The sequence below is a fragment of the Lagopus leucura genome, unplaced genomic scaffold (assembly GCF_019238085.1).
Source record: "Lagopus leucura isolate 7727_CA_CO unplaced genomic scaffold, USGS_WTPT01 Super-Scaffold_73, whole genome shotgun sequence".
NCBI classification, from domain to species: Eukaryota; Metazoa; Chordata; class Aves; order Galliformes; family Phasianidae; genus Lagopus; species Lagopus leucura.
The window spans coordinates 40,971,602-40,990,286 of NW_024962252.1; the positions used below are offsets into that span (position 1 = coordinate 40,971,602).

At 38.8% G+C, this 18,685-nt stretch overlaps 1 protein-coding gene across 1 annotated transcript in view; it reads left to right on the forward strand.

Annotated features, from left to right (window-relative positions):
* Positions 1 to 15,507, forward strand: part of SLC35F1 (solute carrier family 35 member F1) — a 232,019-nt gene extending 216,512 nt beyond the window's left edge. Inside the window, exon 8 of the mRNA XM_042895264.1 lies at positions 11,476 to 15,507. Coding sequence (XP_042751198.1) covers positions 11,476 to 11,700 — 225 coding nt within the window. The 3' untranslated portion in view covers positions 11,701 to 15,507. The remainder of the gene's footprint in view (positions 1 to 11,475) is intronic.
* The last annotated feature ends 3,178 nt before the right edge of the window (positions 15,508 to 18,685 follow it).

The window sequence follows — 18,685 nt, forward strand, 5'->3', positions numbered from 1 at the left end:
ATCTAATTACTGGAGAAAAAAAATAATGGTATTTTGATTAAGTGGATGAAGTGCTTAGTTCAGTTGTGCCTCCTGCCATCCAAATCAGTGTATGCTGCAGACAGATAGGTTTGAAGTTTCAAAATGACCTTGTATTTCCTACAGAAATAAAGGAATGGGCCAATAGACAGACATAACATCAGTCAGGAGATCTCACTGATATGTACTTTCAATCCAAGCAGTAGGATATTTTAGTCACTGTTAGGAAGTCTTCAAGAGTCTTCTTTTTGTCATCTTTAAGGACCAAAAAAAAATCTCTTTAAAAATGTTAGAAATTGAGAAAAAAACTAATACAGTACATGTAAAAAGGAAAAGAACTAAATAATGATTGCAAGAAAAGATAAACCAAACTTTGCAATAAAGAAGAAAGCTAAACTAACAGCAAAAAGCTGTTCTTGTCTGTGAACAGGATAGTTTCACTGTGCAGAGACAGCAGAGACCAAAACTAAATGGGAACCCTCTGTCGCATTCAGTAAGGATGAGAGATAAATGTAATGACAATGCACAGTGATTAATAGAAATAAGAATTACTGCATTGGAAGTAGGAAGAGAATAGAATGATCTGAAGACTTCCAAGCTAGGGAATATAGATGGAAGAATTATCTACTAAGTGCGTAATAAACCAAAATGAGAAGTAGACACCAGGGAAAAATTATTAGGGTCATGAAGATAAATGGAAAATTAGTTAAAATGTAACCAGTTTCACAAAAGGTAAACCATGCCACTCTAAATCTTATCTGTCTCATAACTTAACACATTTTCCTAGACAAGAGACAAATGGTAGATTCAATCTGTAAGACTTCTGTGGTGCAGTGTATAAAAGTATCAGTTAAGTACAGGATTAGCACTATAAAGATTGTAAGTAAGATAGCAACTAATGAGGATGAAGGACAAGATAACATGCCAACATAAACAGTTTGCCAGAGGGAACTTGCTGATGAAGTTTCCAGAGAGTGTGTTTGAGGACTGGACTTATGTAGTGAATGTAGCAATAGCTTTGGCACCTTCAGTAGAATGAAGTATTGAAATATCATGCAACAAGAACTGAATGACATTGAGGAAAGCTATGAAGCCCAAAGTGTTAGGGAACATCTGTGATAGCATATGGAAGGAGTTCAAACACAACTGTGGTATAGTTGCTTCCAAATGCATTAGTCTAGGTATTTCTAGTAACAATGGAGAAATGCTAATGCTGTAGGACATCTTATTTTCGTAGGACAGCACTTTGCTCAGTGTATATGTGGAAATTTTGCATTAGCCTGAGAAGGCTGACAGACCTTTTCTCTTGTGTTCTTCAAAACCTTGGCAGCATAAGCATACATCCTCTAAAAAAATGCTGTATATGCAAATTGAAAAAAACAATCAGTTATAAGTGGCATATCTATGACCTCAAACTGAGAGAGAATACGTCAACATACGTAAATTAATCTATAAATACACAGGAAGGAAATGAGCATTGTTTGAGCTAAAGGCCAACGCTGACATAAGAACATATGAGTAGAAACTGAGAAGGTATAAATTTGGAATAGAAATCAGAGGGATTTTTGGGTGTATTAGCAGGGAGATTCATGGATAGACTTCAAAGAGATTAAAGGGCAGGACAAAAACCCTAACAGTGCTTAAAAGAGGACAGGGCATATTTGCCAAATTGGATGTATGATTGGCTGTACAAAGCAATGAAGGATTGGATTCAATGGCTTAGGACATTCTTTTTCATTCTGGTATGCCTGTCTGGTGAGTTGACTCAGTTAAGAGCTTTTGTTGCTCCTAAGATTTTGCCTGCAGCAAACACAGCAGACCATGCAGCACCTTGATGAGAAATAGCAGCATCACACTCTCTCCAGACAGCTTACATAGTCATTCATGTTAAATGCAAATGCAGCTGCGTATTCCTTGTTTCTCTGAGCAGGAGTGCACCCAGTTTGTATAGCTGAGATAAAAGAATGCCATTCTGGAAGAGCATGACCGCACAAATAAATTAATAGGATTCAGCGTAATAATATAAACAAAGAATCCAAGTTGAATGAATTGTAACCTTTGTTTTAAACACAGTTAGCCTCATATACAGTAGGACAGAATCAAGTTCAGCAGACAGCTTCTACTGTATTGAATGTTTATACACAAAAACAGAAAGGCGTGGCAATAAAACCAGCCAGCAAAGTGTTGAGAGGTAAAAGTAGAGAGTGACAACTACTTTTATTTTTCTAAGTGTTTCTGTTGTGGTCTTCCTTTTAACATTGAGGACAAGAGCTAAAAGGTTAAGTGTTTTACCGCTGTTTTTCTGCATAGACTGATTAAATTTGTCATGGTCTGATGGTCTTCTATTTGCATGGAGTGAACAGAGTAAACTCATCGTTAAGTGGACTTCTTTATTCTTATAAGTGTAGGTTTCTCCCTGCCCACAGCTTATCTTAAAATATTCTTGCAAAGCGATGGATAGAAAATAACCAGAAATGAGGCACCACAGTGAAAATGCTGACAGGAAATTACAGCAGTGTAATATAAGTGTTTTAACTTCACATAAAAACCACTTTTCTATCTAGATAGTAGAGGATTAAAACAGATTGCAGGACTCATTGTGCCTTGTGCTTTTTAATTAGAGAGACTGCTGATATGGTCGGGATACTGAACACAGGCTTATTTTTACTCCAGTCTAATGGTGGAGGCAACAAAGGGAAGCAGAAGAGAAAGCAGCGTTTCCACTTCCCCCAGTATCCATTAAAGTAAGATAAGCAATATCAGACAAATATTTTGTCCTAACAGGCACAAATTTAGAAAAGACAGTCTGCTGTAAAGTTTTTCTAATAATACCATTGGAGAAGTATGAAATTATGCAAAACAGTGTGAAATATGTGCAAAACAAACACATGGCTAGTGAGGGGTGCAGCTGTGATGACCAAGAGAAAGAGCTCCTCAGCAGCTCCCAGGGATGGTGCCAGGTCTCTGCTGAGGCCTGTCGTGGCTGTATGCTGGCCTTGAGCACAGGCAGCCAAATGCCCCTGATGGTGAGATGCACACAGTCGTGACAATCCTTACACAGGAGGAGGAAAAAAAAGTCACACTAAGCTAAGGAAATATTTCCATTCCAAAACATTTTTTTATTGCTCTCTAGAATCTTTAGGCATTTTCCACTCAGCGCATAGTTAATGGTGTAAATAGCATATGAGAGAAAGGAGGGTGCTGCTGTACAACAGGAGATGCTAAACACTATATTTTATCTCCATTAAAACAGATAAGTACAAGGGCCAGATCTTTAGGAGTCCAGTGTAAAATGCAGAAAGTGCATTGTGTGATTGCTTCACATTACAATTTGTATGCAACAGTTGTGATTAAGTATAAGCAGGGGTTGATTAACCAACAGTAACAGACAATATTTCATCTCTATTGTAGCAAATTGAGAATGCAAGCAGGCAGCAGGAGTAGAGGAGTATGGTCTTTTTCTTGTGTTTGAAATGGCAGGGGCTAAATTTTCTTAGGCTTCTTTTCTTTCTTTGACCAGTTAACAGTGATGCTGATGTCAGTTCTTCAGTGTTGTTGAATCTGATGCCTTTTGCTTTGGATTATGGCTGCTATGGGCAACAATGATGGATTGAGACATATGTATGCCCTGCAGCTCAAGCATCCTTCGTCCATTGAAAACTTTCTCACTGGAACCGTCAGTGGACAGAAAAGAAAAAAAGATGTGGATGAACTAGCTACAAATTTCACTTTGCATCACAATTGAGTTCAAAGGGCAAGAGTGGGCTGTAAGTCATCACTTTTGACTATATCCTCACAGTTTGCCTTGCAAATAGCTGGAGGTCACTAAACTGTGAAGATAGCCAGCACTTCTTGGTATCTTTCTCATCAGGATAACAAACACTTCTATTCAGACATTCAGTCTTCTGCAGTTGGAGAATACAGAAGACATGCTAAAACTTATTGTTTTCTGCCCATCTAGGGACCTGTAGATTAAAGACCTGAGGGATTGGGCCATACATATAAAGTCTTAAATGGGTGAGCAACACCTTTGTGTTTGGCACTATGTGGTTTTTATGAAACTGGAGTAATAGACCCTATTTCTTATATGACAAAGATCCTAAAATCATAGAATCAAAGATTGGCTTGGGTTGGAAGGGACCCTAAAGCCCAGTCGGTTCCAAACCTCCTCCCCTGGGCAGGGTTACCACCCCTTACATCAGACTGTCCAGTGTCTCATCCAGCTTGGCCTTGAACACCTTAAGGGATGGGACATAGGCAGATTCTTTGGGCAGACCATTCCAGTGCCTCACCACCCTGATAGTAAATAATTTCTTCCTAGGAAAGTCTAGGTTGTTATTCTGCCAATAGCTCTCACCTGGGATCAGTAATCAGTCAAAGATTGGGTCTTTATCTCTAACATCTGAAGACAGAGAAGAGTAATTGAGGCTGACCCAATAGATCATTATCCTGATAAAGAGCTGGACAAATGTGGAATCCCAAACAGAGCAACCCTTCCTTCCCATTAGGAGTGAACAGAAACATCTCCCTCCCAGGCTAGAACAAAAATTGTCAGAAACAGTTTGAGTTCCAGTCCCAGCCAACAACTAGCATAGTCTAGCTTCCCTATTAATAAAATAATGTATCCATAACATCCAGTTATGCAAACAGAAACATTGCTCTGAGCATTCACCCTACCTGGTACTCCTGCTGACTGGAGAGTATGTGCATCCCACAGGGCAGCTTCTGCACCGGGTCACAGAGATCTTCATTGAACTTCACAGTGAATTTCGTAGGGAACAATATTTGAGGTAAAAATAGAAAACAGTGTGAAAACAAACTCAGTCTCTAGATCAATTCATCAAACTGAGTGGAAATGTCTGTTTGCTATGTAAAAGATAATGAGAGAAATTTGGCTTTTTCTCTATTAGCTCAGTCCACTCAGGTAGTCATGTGTGAAATTACCCAAGGGGAAAAGACAAAAGCCAGTGCAGGAACCATTATTTGCTTTGTTTGGCTATGCAGTATACATTACAAACTGAATTAGTTTGGAAGACAGAGATATTCATCAGACTGCACAGACCCACTGACTAGAATGAAGCATTGGTGGGAACTGCCTGACTAGAGAGCATGGAGAGCGTTGACAAGAATATGGGGTATTCATCAGTGCAATTTTTAGGAGATTGTTTCTCTAGTGGGTTTAAAAGTTGAATTAATAGGCCTTGATTTCTTTATTCATTTTGGTCAAAATGTGGAGAATTTCTAGACATGATAAGGGAAATGGTAGTTATTCCATTTTTTAGTTCATCAGTGAATATTAGTCATATAAGAAAAAAATATATATCCTTTTCCAGATTCAGAAAGCACAGCGAGGTTGCCATGAGCTAGGAGTTGCATTACCTACCAAAATATTCAGTCTTTACTACTGCTGTGAAATACAAATGGAATTGGAGTGCCACAGCTGAGAAATCTGCTCTCTCTGACTATTTCCAGTTCAGTGGATCAAGTGAAAGGGAATTTGCATTTTCATAACCAGTTACAATAGTGGTCATGATCATTATGATAGCTTAGTGAAAAACCAAAATTAGCAAATCATTGTGTTCTTTGTCAGTATGAACTTTTCTACAGACTCACATCTGTCAGGTTTTGTCGGTGTGGATGTTGTTTTGCCCTTGTGCAATGGTAACATGGATGTGGACATCTGTGACAGTCAGAAATACTTGTTTGAAATTCCCTGTGCAGAAGGCAGTCAGCCAGTGCAGTGTTCCCTAGCTGTAATACAGGGATTCTTTTAAACCCATTCTTCCTGTTTTCCCTCATAAAGTCAATGATTTATGTGCTGAAGAATGACTTGCTCTCTCCCAAACCAGTCTTGAATTTACTGCCTTCTGAACAGTTTTTCTTCCTTTATATTTTCTTCTGCCATCATTGTCTTATCACAATTGAAGATGATGAAATCAGGAGCACTGTTTGCTCCTCATCAAGAAAATTCTTTTGCACCTGTTTTTTCAACAAGATTACTTTAAAGCACAAGAAACTCAAGCAGAAATACTAGTAATGTTTTAGCCATATTGGTTTGCAAATATATGAAAGACACGTTTTGCACATAGACATAATAAGAAGTAGGGAATAAGAAGTAGTGAATTGGGTGGAAGTGAATTCTGAAAGACTTAATGTTTCTTTCTGAATTTAAAAAAAAAAAAAAAAGTAGTTTTCAGTTGCTTGCGATGCTTAACTTATTCCCAAAATGCACAATTTTGAATCACATGAAATGAAAATACTGTATATGAGCTAAATTTCAAATAAGCTTTCTAAACTTCATCCACAATCGTACGAGTGCTGTTGTGATACACACACACACACACACACAATTACTGCAGTAATATTTGAGTTCATTCTTTCTTAGTTTAAACGAATTTGTGCATGGATAACAGAAAGTAGCACTGGTTTGCCATGTGTTTTCTGTGGTCAGCTTGGCCCTAGTGCTGCACTGTTTTTCTGGCAGAGTTGTACATTAGCACGTCTCAACGTGAGATGCTAGGTCCCTGCTCCTGCAGCTAATCCATCAGCTGACATTAGCTTTTCTGCTAAGCCTGGCTGGGTGAATGCATTCAAGTACTTTTTCCCTAAGGAGCATCTCATAGATAAATACCAGAAACATCCACTCACCCAGAATCAATGTAGTTTTTGATAGACTGAGCAAATCTTGTTATACATGTTATCATGTTGAATTTGTCTAGTTTTTTCTTTATATGTGCTTTTCTTCAAATTGATAGACACTAAAATTAGGTTCTCGTATGCTGAAAACTGATAGTAATTTAAGGCAAGCTATTTTCACTGCAGGTAGTCAGTAATGTCTAGAGACAACATGCTATTTGTCTTTCTAGTATTTAATTAATGTAAGTATCTTTGTGTGTTCCGTGTTCAATTCTGGTGACTGGGAAAGCATTTAGAGACACCTGCTTGTATGAGAGCAGAGCAGCCTTGTTGAGATGTGAAGGGCTGTTCTATTTGCTCTGGCTAACATGTTTTCAGAGATGTCACTGATGAGACCTGAAATGTTAGTGTAACCAAAGGCTTTTTTTTTCGCTGAAAAAATGAGATCTCTGTCTTCCCCAAATAGGATGATATTGTGATTTTCCTTCTTTATTCTGTAGCAACTTATTCTGCCTTCTTCTTCCCTGTTCTTTATGTACGTATTGCTAAGCAAAATTGGGCAGTAAACAACAATACAGTGAGTCCCTAGATCTCATATTGCAGTGACCTCTATTTGAGTCCAGACTGAATGCAAAATACAGTGTTTCAGTGTGTTTAAGGAATGTGTTATTCAAGGAATTTACCAAATAAAATGTCAGTTGCTAAATATCATCTACTTTTAAACTAAATTCTTGCTCCCAGAGAACTTACACATTGTCATCACAGCCCATGTTTGTTTTACATGACAGAGAATTGCATCTAGCAGAATAATATGCAGCAGGTATAAGCAGTCTAATATAGAAGTTTTTAGATGAAGGAATTGGATTGATCTTGTGAAATGCTGAATTAATTGCCTAACTCTGCCTTATGCCCCTGTATGATCTGGGGTGAATAATTGTCTCTTTGTGTCTCAGTTACTCAGCTGGAAAATAAGGATGTCTTCTTTTGTCTACTATGTTTATTAAGATCCTAACTGACTCAGAACAGGAATTGTTCTGGTTGGTTTTTTTTGTTGTTGTTGCTGTGTACCTGTATACAGCAAACAGCACAATACGTGGGAATACAATCATTAATGTTGCCTCTATGTTTTTACTTCCATCCATGATATCATCAATGATGTGCTCCATCTATTTTATCACTAAGAAAGAAAGAGGATCCTCTACTCTATTTCCAAATTATATCTGTACAGTGTTTCTAGCAAACATAAACAGCTTGACTCTTCCAGCTTTACTTAGTTTTGGTACGTTGTTGCTTCAGTTTGGTTTGACTGTTGTTGTTCTCTTTCTTTTATTGCAATGAGATTTTTATCTGTCTCACTGAGGTCCACCCAACCACAAATTTAGATGCAACATCAACATGGGAATCCACAAAAGTGCATGGACTTCTTTGGCTGTAGAGGGAAGGCAAAGCACTCATCATTATTTCTGCCTGGTTAGGCAGTAGCTGAGATCAGAATCCTACTCTATTAGGAATTACTGGCTGGACACATTATGTAGATTAGTTTGGTTCTCTATTTTGTAAACAGGTAAAGAAAGAAATCAAGTGCTACTTTCTCTTTTAAATGATAAGAAACTGAGGGCCATCTAAAATTGTTTTCATTCACAAAATAAATTCATATTAGGCTGAAAAATCAATACAGGACTCAAGAGGTTGAACAACTTGCTCCCATATAGCAAGGAAGGATATGGGATCTGGAGAGGCATGCAAACATGGATATTTTTAAAATATCTTTTCTTAGAGTAAGTATCTGCCTATACAAAGTGAGAAATAAGTTAGAAAATTGAAGCATAATATCATTGTCAATTGATATTTCAGCAAAAAAGAGGAACTTGCACACTACTTGAGAGCTTGTGCCTTGGTAGTGCAGTTGTGCATAGGGTGGAAGTGTGAAATGATTTTCTCTCACTACATTTCTTTGGAACAGCTTCCTCTGCTGTTTTTGAAGCCATCTCTTTTGCTGTCTAATAGTGGTGAGTCTCAACAGATGAGGTTTGCAGGTCAAGATAGAAAGAAAGAAAGATAAAAATCTACTTGTAGACAGAGCAGTAGAGTATGCTTGGATGTATCATCTTCAATAAAACACAGAGATTTCAGATGGAGAGTCTTAGCAACACAGTACAGTGAATAACATTACACATTTGGTGAATTGTTTCCATCACACTGCTTGATTCACAGTCACTTAAAGAGGGAAAATATCTATTGATTTCAGAGGACTTTGGGTCAGTCTAGCAGAACAGTGAATAAACACAGATTTATCAGGTCCTTACAGTATATATTCCTATATTAACCTTATTAATAACCCTTCTGGGGTGGTAAGGAGCTACTGCAGAAAACAGTTCAGGCTGAGTTTGTTTCTAATCAAGAGAGAAAGGTAAAGACTGTTATTGCTATAAGGCTGTCAGGATCCTAGTCTCTTTGGAAAAGCTGTGCATAGATGCAAAAGACAAATGATTTACAGGCCTTTGTTTAGATTTCCTCTGTAATTTTCAAAGCCTTTCTCCCAGGCTGGAGAACTGCCACAGTGAGAATATTATTGGGCAAAAGAACCCACTGGCAGAGAGTGGAATGAGAGGTATGGCCAAGAGGAGTGGAAATGGTAGAGTTGAAGCCACAGAATAAAGAGAAAGTGAAATGGTTCTGTCTGGACAGCTCCCAGAGCAAGAATAAGGGCATATTTAGCTGCTGGAAGCCTCATGGAGTCCTCACAGCAGGACACAAGGCAATCACAGGTCTGCCTGGCACTGCTGTACAGCAGAGCAAGCCAGCTGGCTGCCCTGGGTGAGAAATTCAGTCATAAGATAGAAAGGAGGGACAGTAGGAAACTAGGGAACTAGATCCCTATTTGGGAAACTGGGACACGTTCTACTCTTCAGTTTTTCTTCTGCTTAATTTAAGCCACTGCTGCCAAATGCTACACAGGTTCATGAAATGAGGAGAAAGTGTTGGAACAAAATAAACTGAAAGAAAAAAAAAAAAAAAAGGCCACCAGAAAATGCTTTGAAATGATAGACTTGGATTTCATTGCCACATGAGGGAGATCTAAGACTAAGCCAGCCTTTTAGAGCTGTGTCATGCAGGAGGAATCCATCAGCAGATTTAATGTGATGCTCATAACTGAGTTCATTCTTGATGTTCTGGAGGATGGCTCCCATCAAATCATACTACCGGGTGACAGGTGAAGATGGCTTCCCTGGAAAAGTGCAATTAACAAGTGATGAAAGCAACATTCTTTTACATAGCAATTCTTCTAACTTCTAAACTTTCCCTGTTGTGGTGTTTTTCCTCTAAAACATATACACCAGCTGTAGGAAACAAAAACAGGTGCAGATATGTCACTTCATGATATATGCCCAAAGCTTTTGAAGGTAATTCAGATTCTTTACAAAGAATAAATGGAGTCAGATGCTTCCTTGGGTGGGAAACTGTTCTTTAATCTATTACATGAGACAAAATTAGCATTTCTACAAAGTTACCTAAAATAAAATTTGCTTTTACTACTGTGATTATTTCTTTGAATATTAAAATAGAAAGCTTCTGCCAAGGTAATACAGTCTGATCTACCTATTTTGTTCATGCTGAAATGATCTGATGTACCATATAAGTTAGGGTTGAATAACAGATTTTCAGACACTTCCATGTAAAATAATGAAGTACCTCATGAAGCAGTCAGTTACAGGCTAGTTACTCGTTGGTGTTGAAGTATGAACCCCCAATAGCTGCAGGTACAAGCACTTTCAAAAGTCCCACTTAATAAGAATCTGTTGCAAGTCCACAAACAGGTTTGTTGGACAGTATACTCATCATGTATTCTCACACAAAGTGTGCAAGAAACAGTAACTTGTTGTCTAGGATCAAGAGACAATTCATATGGGCTTGAAGCCATTTTTGTATCCCTCATAGCAGGAAACACAACATCTAAGGCTAATATTCAGTTATGCTTTTAGATCCCTGGTTTTACCTCTACCTACATGAAGAATTATATTGTCTAGTTATTTCCATTTATTCTTAGTCCATCACACATGTCAAGAAATTCAAGCTCTGATCTAGTGGACTCCCATGCCGAAATATGCATATGCTTAATTTTTCACCTAACTGCCTTCCACAAACAGTGTCAAATCCCTTGAGGTCAAACCAGGGCATGTTTCACAGCAGACACTTGTCCTGTTCTTACTCACACTAAATCTTCTATCATCTGCTTTCGGTTTACAAGCAAAAGAAGCTGCTGGTGGGCTTCTTAAGCACCTTTATTGAAGTAAAACGTTAATGGTATTTTGAATGTTATTTAAATTATTTATTTGCTTATTTAATTATATTTTTATAATTTTATATTACCCACAGAATGTTATACTTCACTAGAGGGTTTGGCTGTAATTAGCTTCATATTTGTCCTCTACCAGAAACATGTGAAGACGGTGGAGTCCCACATTGGTGCAAGAAACACTTGCACTCAGAGAGGTAGTTCACTTGGCTAAAAGCACAACAAAATCAGCTGTTGATCATTGACCACAGCTCAGCTTTCCAAAGCCCCATCTGACTAATACTTTATACATATGAGCCTTGGAAAAGCACCAGATAGCAGTTGGTTGTGAAAGATAGGGGAATAAATGGGAACAAAGCAACTTTCAAATAGATATTCCCCCAAAAGTTTGCCATCCTGTTTGCAGGTTTGTATTGTGATGTGCATGCCACAACATGTACCTGTGCCTACCTCTGTCCACGTGTTTTCATGATCTTGGGATAAGCAGTGCTGTGTCTAATGTCTGTACTCTTCTTTTTGCTCAGTTTTCAGGACTTTACTTGCTATCGTTCTTCACCATCCTCGTTGGGCTAGTGCTTTACTCCTCCACATCCACTTACGTAGCCCAAGATCCTCGGGTGTACAAGCAGTTTCGAAACCCTTCGGGACCTGTTGTAGACCTGCCAACCACTGGCCAGCTGGAGCCTTCGGTAACATACACCAGCCTGGGGCAGGAGACAGAAGAGGAGCCTCACGTCAGAGTTGCTTAAGCCCAGGGTCATTGGTCGCCTGCTGATGATTCAGTGGAGCTCGTATATTCATTATCTCTGTATTGTACATAGAGAAAGGTATTTACCAGGTGCAGTTACACTGGTGAGCTGCAAGGTAGCAAATAAGGAAAGCTCATAAAAGTGCAAATTAGTTGTTCCAGGGTGTTCATTGCAAGGAGATTCCATGTCCCTTGTTTATGATGTGAACAGCATGTTTGCCATACAAACTGCTGTATCTGAATCAGTCTTTCAAACTACCTATGAAAGATATTCAATATAGAAGCTGAAATTACAAGAAGAAATTCATGGAAGCGGGTATTTGCACCCACTGAGAGATATTATGCCTAAGCCACACCAGTTGTGGAAAAGATATCTTTTTACAGCAAATACACTTGTGTAGTCACTGTTGATTTCTCTCTAAGATTTGTTTGTTTGCACAAAATAGATGGGTTACTCATGGTAACTACACCCTGACACATTTTTACTAGCACCTTGAATTTGGTGAGGGAAATACAATAAATTCATCTCTGCTATCTAGTTGCCCTTTCTAGGTAATCTATTCCATGAATCCAGAGGAGGGACAACTTACAATATCCGTCTCTATTCTAGGAATAGGTATAAAGTGAGCATTTTAGCCTTTCTATATTTGCAAGAAGTGAAGTACTCTAGCATTGACCTCTCTATGATCCATGGCAGATTTCCTAGCAGCTGAGGTTCTGCATCAGGTGATAGGGAGTTAATTTCTCTGTAGTTGTGACTAACACAGATTTCTTACTTTTAAAATTTTAATCTGTTAAAGAAAAATGCATTTTCTAGTTTCCTATGTATTGTACCTCTCTATGGTAAGATGACATATCATGTGGATCAGGGCACTTATTTTAGATACTCAGTGCATCGAGGGCGCCTTCTGTTGTTCCAGTGTGCTTAGTCTCCTGTGGTTCATTGTTCTAACAATAGCTGTGTAGAAATTCGTCAGGTTTTCACCAAAACCCACAAATTGTAAAAATTGGGAAGATTATGCGAGGAATTCATGAATAGGAACACTGGACCATCTGCTGGTGTAGCACAAAAGCATCCATACCAGCAGGGTGAAGCCAATTATCTTTCATTAACTATAAAACTAGCAGAAGAATTCAGCAGTTTTCTTACATTCCTGGGAATATATGAAAGCAGTTAAGGGTGTGCTCTGCAACTGCAATTCTGCTCCATGAGCCTTATCAGAAGGGGGAAAATCTTAGCTGCAGTCATGAGAATCCACTGTGTGTGCTCTTTTGAGAGCACAATGAGAAGTAATCACAATTTCAATATCTATCATCTATTTTTAATTTAAAAATAAGGAAAAGGAAATGGTATAATGCCAAACAGATAGGAAAGAAATCCAGGAGAGCTTGGTTTTATTCACAGATTTGCCACATCTCTGCATCATCTTGGGCATGACTTACCTTCTGTGTGGCTGCATTTCCCAATCTCTATGTAAGGGAATAGTTATATTTTACCTACCTCACAGGGGTGCTATGGGACCAAGTAAAAGTGTATTTATTCATCGTATTTGAACATGGGGTTTACAGCTGGGCTGATGAATATTTTGCTTGTGGGCATAAAAGGTGAATTTGATTTGAATGGCATTCTGCTGAGGAAGTCTATCTAAAGTGCAAATGTAGGTCTTCATACTTGAAAAATACAGCTTTCCTACTTCTATTCTAAAAAAGAAAAAAAAGAGAACAGAAAGCCTGTACTCTGGAGATTAGAAAGGCCACAGGTCAACCAAAGAGGATGAATTTCTGCTGAGGTAACTTCCATCTTTTATAGTCCCGTTCTGCTTTAGGATTGAAAAGACTTCCCTGAAGCAGAATGGGAGAAATATCTATCCAAATATACGTGAAGTGACAAATGCCAAAATGCTGCTGAACAGCAGACATATGTTTTCTCTTACTTGTGTTGTGGCTGAGGAGAAAAGGCGATTTCTGTCCCATCGTGTTTAGGCTGTCTGCCAGTCTCCCGCTGCAGCTGAGGGAAGGGTCTGCAGTATTATCAAACCGTACTCAAAGCCATTCTAAAACCTTCAGTTAAGATTCTCTGATTTTTAAATAAAAAAGAATGAGATTTTTTTTCCCGCCTTCTGTTTTTAAATCGTCTTTAGCATTCATCTTTCCAAGCTTTTTCTCCTAAGCCTTTGAAAAAAAAAAAAAAAAAAAAAAAAAAAAAATTCCACAGAGAAATAGAGTCCTTTTTCTGGGAATGTGGAGGAAAGCTCAAATGCTACAGGATTCGAGGTTAAAATGAACAAAAAAATCGACCTCCCACACTCAAGAATGATCGTGGAATAACCTGGTGCTTCAGGTTAGCAGGGTGGAAGTCCAGGTGGAAAGCACGTGGTTCACTTAGCTGGAGCCCTTGTTTAGAGTGGGCCAGTAAGCATCCTGGGTCCAACCCTGTCAGGTTTCATACCTTCACAGGAGCAGTGGCTTTGGCCACAAACACCACAACACTGTCAAATGCTCAGAGGCAACTGACAGGCACTGTCATCTCAGTCTTTTTGCTACCTTTTATACCAATTAAATACCTTTCTCTGAATGTTAGTCCCCATGTTGATCTTGAGATCTTTGAGGATGCTGTGTGTGTTTGTTCTATGTTTACAATTCCTTTGTTTTGCATAACTGTTTTGGTTTATTTCATTATTAGTATTTATTTTCAAGCCAAATGTTTGTAGTCCTTCCACCTCTTTCTCTTCATTTTTCTGACACTAACTTGTAGATGTTTGTTGGAGTCTTCTCAGAAAGAGCTGGGCAGAAGGCATGTCCTGGGCACTTTGCTGGATTGGGAGATTTACACACAAGAGTTTACAAACCATGGATGTCTACGATGTGCCATCTATAGTGATTTTTAGAGGCTATTTTTAAAAGCTCTGTCCTCTGGAAATAAAGTGTGAATATCTGGGTATACACTCGATGCCCAGCCACCATCCTCTGTGTTGTTTGCACAGGAGGAGTCCCATGTGCAAAGTGGGTCTGCTTCACATTCTGCATCTCCCATTAAAAAAGGTGGAAACTTCAATTAGCACCAGTGTGCTAGTGCTGGATGGACCTCTAAGGAAGACAGTAGTATAGCTTTACAAGTATTGACTGTGAAGCTGGGGTCTAGCAAAGGAAAACATTACTTTTGCCTGCTTGTTTCCTGCAGTTCAAGACCTCAGAACACACCAGCAGAGGTTCAGCTATCTAGCTGGCAGCTACTCTTCGTAGATCCTTGCCTGAACAAACTGAAGCCCTGTTACACTGTTGGCGCTGAGCAGCCCTTAGCAAGACTGATGTAATTTTCTGCTACTGGATGAAAACCTTTACTGGGAGACAAACCTTGTCCTTGTTCCAGCTATAAACTTTCAAAACAACACAATGAAAGACCAAGCAATTGAAAATTTTTGCACCATTGTGTCATATGAAAAAGTTTCAATGTATAGTGTAGAGATTGCTAACTTGTGCTATTAACATTTTGACAAGCGTGTAGTATTGTTTTCTTTTTTAAAAAACCATTTAGTATTCCTGAGCTAGCTATGAATATAAATTTTACCCCATGGGTAGGATTTTACTGTTAAACGCCATAATAAAGCACACTAATCTTGACACTGCAGATGGAAATGTGAACCAAAACCAAAACCAAGCAAACGGAATCCCAACCCCAAATCCTGCGTAAAAAAAGCTGAACAAACCTTTCTTCATTTTGATATTTGCATGCTCCTATATGGACTGGCTGTGGCAATGTAATGCCTGTATAATGTTTTCAAATAAAAAAAAATGCTTTATGAAATTATGGTTATTAGTTTCCTTGTCTTCTTCCTTACTAGTTTCTTAGAATCAAATCCTTTTTCTAAAGTGTAAATCTTGACCAAGGACATATTTTTTGTGTGTGTCTGCTGCAGACTTCTTCCCCCTGAGAAATGGTTAAGCTACAGCTCCTCTGAGGCAGCAATTGACGTGCCTACAAACAAATACCATCAGGGTCACTATCCTACCTGGCCCCCATTTGCTGCTCCAGGATGCTACAGGGTCTCCTGTACCTCCTCTGTCTCACCTGCTGCATTGAAAATCCAGTGTTGCTGCAGCAATTTGCTGCTTTATGTCTGATTTTCCAGTGTGAATGTTTGCTGAGTTATGAAGAGCTCCAGAAGTTTAGTTACTGAGCACAGTTTTATCATGCTAACAGTTGATTTGTACTTTCCTCCAACTGTGCTCAAGAGTCTCTCCAGCATTACAGAAATCTCTTTTTGTTGCCTGGCTAGAATTCAGCCTGAGTTTTTGAGTCATACCAAGAGTAATTGCTTGGAATTACTCTATAAATTGATTATAAATACCTATAAACAGATGTTTCTTTGTTTAACAGCAAACATGTTTCCACCCTGCAAGCACATTCAAGCTACCAGTCCCCCTTTGGTTTTTCTTTGTTTAGCATTAGCTCTCCAAAATACTAGAAATCCAGAAGCTGCCTGCTTAACATCAATATGCCATAGCATATGATTCAGGAAGCATTATTTTTACATGTATAAATGTTATTGTATTAAATCTGCTCCACAAATCAAGATAAAAGATTTGCAAAAGCTTTGGAAATTGTTTGCACAGCCACAGACTTCTTGCCATAGCGACTGCCAGATGGTCACCAAATGTGAACAGCACAGCAATGGTGGTGACATCAGTGTGAGGGCGTTGGAGACATCGTCCTCCCTCTCCATTTTGAACTGGGGGGTCATGCACTGCTGTACTGTATTCTGCTGTATTGAGAAAGCTCATTCCATAGGGCTGGGGTCACTAATTAGACACAGACTGGCTGTGAGCCATCAGTGTGAGGCAAGAAACAAGAAAACCAACAGCCAAATTGATTACAAAAGTCTAATTGTATCCCTCAGATTTTGCAACTGTGTTGTAGCTAGGGTTTCAGTTTCAGTGCACGGCTCACAGTGTTTCTTTAGGCCACTTTGTGGCTGGATGGCATGGAGCAGCATCTACATCCACCGCTCCCTGAGAACTCTCCCTGGAGTGCAGGAAGGTTGTTGCTGATCTGCTCCTCACCAGTTTCCCTTGGGTAAGGAAGATTCTTCCCTGCTCTAAAGCAGCCATGAGGAAGAATCAAAGTTTGCTCAAAGCAAATGATAAGGCTCCATGTGGAAAGTCAGCACCTTCTGCAGCCATTTCTCTTGTGAAAGAATAAACTTGACATTGTTTGGCAGCATTTTTCTTTTTTAATTCAAAACTATGCACTGAGGTCCCCTGGTATTTACAAGATCAGAATCTGCCCTTCTGTATATATTCAATAGTTGTAGAATCTTTTTAAAGAATACAGGTATTGCCAATGCCAGTATACTTGACAGATATTTGTGAATTGAAATGAGGTAAAGCTGATTGTATTGGATTGAAAGATTTTATTCTACTTTAAGCTGTCATTTATAACCCTGAATGATAGTAGAGTTTTCTATGACTCCTGATTATGTACAATGCTCTCAGGCAATTTCCTAGTGCTAGCCTTATCTTAATGCATCATTAATTTCTTACTGTCAAATGCATTATTTATACTAACTATTGCATTTTAATCACCATTTGTTGATAACAATGGACTTATCCAATTTTTATATAATAAAATCATCAGCATGAAATCTTCCCACCCTCATTATGTGAAATCAGTATACATTCTTGTCAAGAGCTAACTATTGGATTTGCCATGGATAAACGCGTGGCTTTTTAATTCAAGACCTTACTAAAGAAGAGAGAGGTAATGAATATGTGCTGAGTTTACATGATCATTGAGCACTGAAATGCTAAGAAACTCCATTATGTTGGATTTTGAGACACTTTGCATACAGACTAGTAACTGATAGTTGATAGGCTTGAATCTTTACAGATGCAGGCTGCCTGCAATCCTACGGACTGACATCAGGCAAGGTAATGCATATTTAACTTCGTGCTGCCTGCAGTAGCCAGTTTCACAGAAGCCTGGCTTTCTGCCAGGTTCATAGCTAAACTGGCAATCACAATTTGCATATTCTTAAAATGACTGCTTGCCTAAATGAAATTCCTGAGTGAGAAGGGGAAAGGGACTGGAGTAATCACAACAGTAATCTGAACGCTCTCATTATGTGACTCCCTTTGAGCTTTTGCTTGAATTATCTAATGTAGTTCTTGGCATTAAACAGATTTGCAGGTGCTAAATAGGTCACACAGGTATGCAACCATCAGTCTGGATTTTGTAAGACTTTATGTCCCCAGTCTGCTTCTGTGAGTCTACACTCTAATTAAGAAAAGCGAGCCCACAAAGCAGGATGTTGTTCATGTTAAACTGCTGCAGTTCAGACTTGCCACACTCAGCCTCCCTTCAGCAGGATGCAGTTAACAACCATGTTGACAAGGAGCGTTGGAGTTGCAGGATGTACTCTGTGGTGCAGCCTTGAAGCACACTGCTTCCTGCAGTGCAAGAGGCACATGGCCAGCAGGCAGGTGGGAAAAGCACAGAATAATAACCTTTATTTCAGCCTTGATTTTCAATACAACATATTACAGAAGGAAACAGAGTTTTTAAGTGAACAGGTGTAGGCTGAAAGGAAAAGATATTTCCCTAAATCAAAATACCCCTTGAATACAATTCTGCTCTATACTATTCTGATTCAGCCAGTGGTATAGCAATTATATGCATGTCATTAGTGATTTGAAAAAACAGGTCTGAGAAAATATGCTTTTGTCTGTCATTTGACTAACAGAGAAGGTGAAAACTCTTACTTGCTGACACTGTCTCTGGTGTTGAAATTAAGAGGGGTGGATGGTGGAGGATGAGCCACAGGTAGCCCAGAAGTCATTGAATATAGCAAGTCACTAATAAAAAAGCTATATTATTTCAGGTTGTGAAAGTGACATTTAGACTGAATGAGTGATGGTAACCTACATCAGTAGAAAAAAAGAAACAAGCATATGAAGCAAAAATGTCTCTCCTATTTGTAATGACTTAA